This window comes from Anoplopoma fimbria, chromosome 12 (assembly GCF_027596085.1).
Source record: "Anoplopoma fimbria isolate UVic2021 breed Golden Eagle Sablefish chromosome 12, Afim_UVic_2022, whole genome shotgun sequence".
NCBI classification, from domain to species: domain Eukaryota; kingdom Metazoa; phylum Chordata; class Actinopteri; order Perciformes; family Anoplopomatidae; genus Anoplopoma; species Anoplopoma fimbria.
The window spans coordinates 2,672,768-2,678,768 of NC_072460.1; the positions used below are offsets into that span (position 1 = coordinate 2,672,768).

Here is a 6,001-nt window from a genome sequence, read left to right on the forward strand (position 1 = left end):
ACCTTTACATGAACCTCAATTTCATTTATAGAAAGTTTTGATACAAGAATAACAAAATCCACTAAACCCCAGCAGAAATGGATGTTTTACTTGCAGTGTCAGTATAAATACTGAATTAATGTAATTTCCAGTCCATGCTGAAACTGTGAGCATGTTGTTTTTACTGAGCTTTGTCTGAAAACACATCCAAACTCTGCAAGCTCTTTTCTCTCAGATCTCTAGCAGCACCTTTGAACATAGTATCGTGTGACATGTCCTTTTTATAACAACCATTCAAACAAATCACTTTACATCTCCACAGTCAATTAAACATAATCAGTGCTCATGAGTATGAAACACTTAACCTGCCAAGAAAACTTCAATGGTTCACTGGGGTCAGCCTCAGTCATAAATCCATTGGTTATGCTCCGACTTTTCATGACTCTTTCTCAGTGATAAACGGTAATTCATGCTGTGTGTCGTTTGTTTGTCTCTGTTTTCATTAGACCCGGTGTCCATTATGGATCACAAAGGAAATATACTTAGTTTTCACAATAATCCCTCCCCTGTATGAAAATGTAAATTGGTTGAATATATTATCACTTTGTTGTTTCATAGATTTTCTGATTAAGGACTAACGGCGCCCTCTTCAGTTTTTAGACATAAAAAAGAAGCAATCTCAGCTGTTTTATTTCATGTTTCAAGCCCAGTGACCTTAAAATGTCTCACCGGGCCCCTTTTACATGATGTGTGATTGTTATTATAGATGTTATGAGCCATCATGATGTGATATATTTCAGAAATTAACTCAGCAAAATTGAAAACAGATGCTTTGTGGTTTCTGTATGCGTAGACAGACACTGTGATCAGTGCAATAAACACTTCAGAGTTAACATGCATTCACAATGATGGAGAAGTATATTTGTTTATTTGCAGGTTTCATTAGCTTTGAACACTATATATGCATAAGATATTATTGCTATAGTGTTTGTATTATTTGTGAACAGGTGGCTCCGGAGCTTAAAGCTTTACAGGCATTAGTGGATCCTAAAGCAACCAAAGGAAGACTGTAGACAGCGTGTGTGGCTTTTGCTGCCCAGTGTTCACTGGTGATGGACGTCATTTCAATAACATGAATATTGTACAGTGCTGCCCCCTCATGGACAGGCATCAAGCTTATGACTGAAAAGATGCTTTGAACACCTGCTATAGCTCTCCTAATACCTTGAAATATGAGCCATGTATCTTTATATTCCTTTTTACTCTAATAATGTAACATTTTAAACACATTCACATTTTGCATAGGATCAGGCAATGCAAAATAGTTCTAACTAACATGGATTGTCTTGGTGCTCTTATAATAATCGTATAATTGTAACTACAGATATCATTTGACCTAAAACTATATGTGAGTTCCATCTCCTCTGAAGACGAGCATCGTTTATTTTTTGTAAATTTACCATCATAGACCCTTTCCATATTTCACTCCAAAGACTTTTAATTTGCTTTTAATATTTTTAAACATACTGTACTTGATATTTTTATTTACTATTTAACATTGTATGTTGATCTGTCCTGAAAGAGGGATCCGCCAAGTGTCAGAGCTTTCTCACTTTTTGTCCTGTTTTGTGTTAAATGTGTCTTCATCAAAATAAAGTACATAAAATACACAGATAATACAGCCTTCTGTGCTTTAATAAAAAAAATCTATCTAGATGATCAATGCTTGAATTGTAGCCTGCAGACAATGTGAGAGTACAACTAACACCTGCCATAATCTGTGTGAAGCATTTACCAAGGCACAATAACCTCCGCTATCTTGTTATGACTCAGGCTGCCGAGGGCCTCTGCTCCATCGACACTCCTGTGACCTTTGGTACAAAGCACCGCGCAGGCTTCTATGTGAGCAAAGCTCAACACTGAGGCAACAGCAATAAACAGAAGAGCTAAACTGAGACTCCACGATTCTGTAACCAGATTTGGAATATCAGAAAAAATCCTGGTTCCTCAGTGTGTGATTGCTAAAAAATCTAATTTACATCCATGCAGTTTTCTAAAACCTGTGACATTAAAAAGTCAAAGGCAGCACGATGTTCTCATTTATTAGGTCGCTTATTCCGACTTCCTACTTCCTACCAGGGTGGCTGACTCTCGATACAAATCCACTGAATAGTTTACTTCAAGGTGAGCTCCTCATTTTCTTTGATGTCAACGTTGCTACCGTCTGTTTCTTAACTGTTTTGTTGGTTGGAGTGTGTCATTTGTTGAACATTCAGTATTATGTGACCTGCAGGACTTGTAGGGGCTTGTGGGATCTCTGTGCTATGCTCCCTGATAAGACTGTACTTATTTCTAGAAGAGGAAAGGTGAGGAAAATGCCCTATAACAGATCAGTGCATGAAGATTGAGGCAATTTTTCATCATTCTCATCAATATACTTTTTCAGTGCTGGTACAGATCCATTTTACTCTCATGTCTCTTTCTTGATTTGTTTCCCCACAACCCGCAGTTCGAGTGATAGAAATGACACATCAAGCCAGAGGACACCCAGTCATCAGAGTAGAACTAACACTGGGCTTGTTGGGAAGCTCCAGTTTCTCTTTGTGACTGGGATTCTGGCCGTAGTGGGCTCCCGCGTTGCCTCTCTGGTGGTGCTAGAGTTTTGTCTTCGAGCCGTCTCTGGATATCTTACAGCAGGACCTGTAAGAAACCATTAATGTGATGAAAACATGCCTGATACTCAACTATATCACCCAATTTGCTGTGTTAATTTCTGGAATATATCACATCATGATGACTCATAACATTTATTAAAACAATCACCCATCATCTGTTTTTGATTTAATCCATCAGCTTTGTTCATAATTGCTTCTTAATTCCCCAGGAGTCCAAGAAATTTGTACAGCAGCTGTTGGTTCAAAGCCAGTTCTCCCTCGGCTGTGCCTTAAGTTGCAGTTTGCACTTTATCCATGAGGGGGCGGCCCAGCGTTGGCTATGCCTGCTCCTGGCAGCAGCACTCAGCTGGTTCCTGGCAAAGCAGTCCACGCTGCTGCTGCACCATGCCCTGGCTCTGTATAAGCTCCACAGCTCCCAGCGATACTGCGGCGTTTGCATCAGCCTCCTCACATCTGGCCGCTGCCTGCTGCCCATGCTGTGCAGGGCTATGGTCATCACGTTCTCTGTGGCTGTGGTGGCCGCCATATCAATCATCAATCAACAATTCCTGTCTGCAACTGAGGCCCTGAGGTTTTGGACCCCACTGACTATCTGCTACACACTGTTGGTTGTGTACATGCAGGGTGAGAAACCCTGAGAGATTATGTTGCAACACTCATGAGACACTGATCGATCTGGCCCCAGAGTTATAGTAGGACCCCTCTCAAGAGCATTATTAATTCATCAGTTTGACGCATCTCTCTGGATTTGAACATCCTGATGTTTTATTGCATATAACACTGCGTTTGTCTCTTCTCCAGAGGAGCAGCACCGTCTGCCCGGCAGCCAGGCTGTCCTGAACACAGTGGTGGTGCGTCTCGGTGGTTTGACGGTCCTGATGCTGACTGTTGGACGTTGGGCTGACGTGCTTCACATCCTAATGTGTTTCCTGGGTGAGGCCAGCTGTCTAATCCCCACTAAGGATCTGCTAGATGCGGCATTATCACAGGTCAGTGAGTCTCCCTGGAAGCAGCACACGTGGGCCGAAAGCACTTTCTGTCCACGGGGATCCCAAAACTGGGACAGAATATCAATGCGCTCGTTAGACTGGGTCCCAAGATGAGAGTGAACTTTTCAAACTAGTGTCCCAGGTGGAGAAGGTATAAGATCCCCAAGACAGATTCAGGTCATTATACTGAGCCTACTTTTCCTTTCACTGGAGCTAGCCTGGTTTAAAATGTTTGCATCTATGTAAATATGCTTTAAAGGGTGGGTCAAATATATTCAGCAAATAAATAGGTTGATAAGATTAGTGTTAACAGGAATAACCTTAAAGATAAGAATACATACGATGGGAGTCAAGTTGAAACCCCCCACACAAATGTTCAACATAATATTTTTGGAACCTATAAAATGTATTATATTTTGGTTGAGTAATGATGGTTCATCTGTCATCTTTGTACCCACAGGAGGAAGAGGATTATACACACTACATGAAAAGAGAGCATCAACGAAGACCACGGACACAAGAGAAGGAGGATCGAAGATAGACACTCAGGGATCTCAAAATCTTGTGGCACCACCTTTTAATGACACTAATAAGTCCTATTAGGACGACACCAACACCAACAATGAACACTTTTGTATTTAGAATGTCATATTTTTTCATTAAAAAGTTCAAGGAGCAGCTCTGTAAAATGAAATATCTTGAAAAAAGAAAATGACACCATAGCGTCTTTGTGGATTAGTTATATGATCCACAGAATAATCTGCCTTTCTTATCATTGTGCCTCATTCCAAACTTCTCAGGAACGGATCTATTTGTCTGTCATTCTCTTATAAATCGTTTTTTCTTACTGATTTAACAGTTAATTAACAGTCAGGTGACAAACCTGCAGTGCTGGATGTTATTCTATGACTCTTTGTTCCATCTCTGATAAATCAATCTTTGTAATCTTTTGGAAATGTTGGCATGCCAGTTAGTCCTCATTGTTCCACAGAGACTGGGGCGTTGTTACCCTTTTTCACAGCCTCCTGATGGATGTCGGTCACAATAGGTTCTGTCCTATAATCAAGCCTCACTGTGAGCACTCGGCTGATTCTCATTAGCCCACTAATTGGTTTGAACTAAGGAGGTTCAATAATGTTTTTTTTATTTCATTTCCAGCAATGGAAGAACCGTTTTCTCTTCACGTTTACAACCACACAAAGATATTCGACAAAAATATATGTAAAAGACATATATTATACGTAACGTAGGCTACATTATGACTGTCAAATAGGGTAAACTCCATGAGACTATGACACACGGTTCTAGGTTTGACAGTAAAACAAATGCAAGCACAAAACCACGATAAGAAAAGCAGACATTACTCTCTCCAAACAGCTCAGGCAGAGTTTATTTCATTATATTTTATTACAGGCGGCCCATGGGCCTGAACACAGGCTGTGTCTGCTTCCTACTCTCTCCCCTGGCTGTCTACATAAAAAAGGAAAGGCAAAATGGCTGACGACAACATTAGTGCTGTAAAGTCACACAAAATGGCGTTAGACAAAGAAAAGGAAAGGATACTTTGTTTCCTCCCTAATGAAACACCCGCAGATAAGACGAGTCAACGCCAATAACTCGCGTTGGTCGACGTTGTGTCTCTATATTCGCTTTATAAACACCATTTGTGAAGCTATATTTGTCTTTTTCAGTGGCTGCTTGGGACCATTAATAAGCACCCACGGCTCATTAAATCCTCATTTTGACGCCCAAATAGATGTGTCTTTATTGAGAGCTGTGGACTGACGGAAACATATTCCAAGAGATGGCTTTTGTTTTATCAGTCCCGTCATTCCTTGTGCAAAAAAAAAAAAAAAAAGAAAAAGAAAAAAGGCGTGTGAAACTACAATGAACACATTGACGGTCCAGCTCCCAAGATAATCCAGAATCACTGAAGAGGACATTTAGATTTTTAATGTCTAGATCCACCAAGATAGGACATTGTACTCCCATAGGTTTATTAGATATTTCTCTTTTTTTTTTTTTTTTTTTTTACAGGATAAAGTTCCACATCAGGACGTTCTCCATGAGCACCCGAGGACGGTGTGAATGCCCATTGAGGAGCCTGTCTGTCGGCTGCTCCACACTGCATTTCTAGATGTTTCTGTTCTCATCTGATAGGCACGCAGGACGCATGCGCACAGCAGCCTGGCCCTGTTACCGCATCTGAACGCAGGCGCACTTCTGCCCTTCATGTGTGCTTAATATAGTAACAAAAGCAGAATAATGCTGTAGTGTAGTAACAGAGCTTTTCTGGAACAAACAGTCGTTTTCTATGTTGCTTTCAGCCAAATATACTAAGAAATGAATGAACTGACA

General features: G+C 40.6%; 1 protein-coding gene across 1 annotated transcript; it reads left to right on the plus strand.

Annotated features, from left to right (window-relative positions):
- Window positions 1–1,874: 1,874 nt before the first annotated feature.
- Window positions 1,875–4,321, plus strand: tmem82 (transmembrane protein 82). Its single transcript, XM_054609538.1, has 6 exons — window positions 1,875–2,163; window positions 2,273–2,345; window positions 2,489–2,681; window positions 2,864–3,278; window positions 3,456–3,643; window positions 4,104–4,321. The coding sequence occupies exons 1-6, from the start codon at window positions 2,070–2,072 to the stop codon at window positions 4,182–4,184; spliced, it is 1,044 nt and encodes a 347-aa protein (XP_054465513.1). The 5' UTR covers window positions 1,875–2,069; the 3' UTR covers window positions 4,185–4,321.
- Window positions 4,322–6,001: the final 1,680 nt, after the last annotated feature.

What these genes read in the sequence shown, in the direction of transcription:
- tmem82 (XM_054609538.1), top strand. Translation starts at nt 2,070, where the DNA reads ATGTTCTCATTTATTAGGTCGCTTATTCCGACTTCCTACTTCCTACCA. An exon ending in TTATTTCTAGAAGAGGAAAG is followed by an intron (nt 2,346 to 2,488) that starts GTGAGGAAAATG and finishes CACAACCCGCAG; the next exon opens with TTCGAGTGATAGAAATGACA. An exon ending in GATATCTTACAGCAGGACCT is followed by an intron (nt 2,682 to 2,863) that starts GTAAGAAACCAT and finishes TTAATTCCCCAG; the next exon opens with GAGTCCAAGAAATTTGTACA.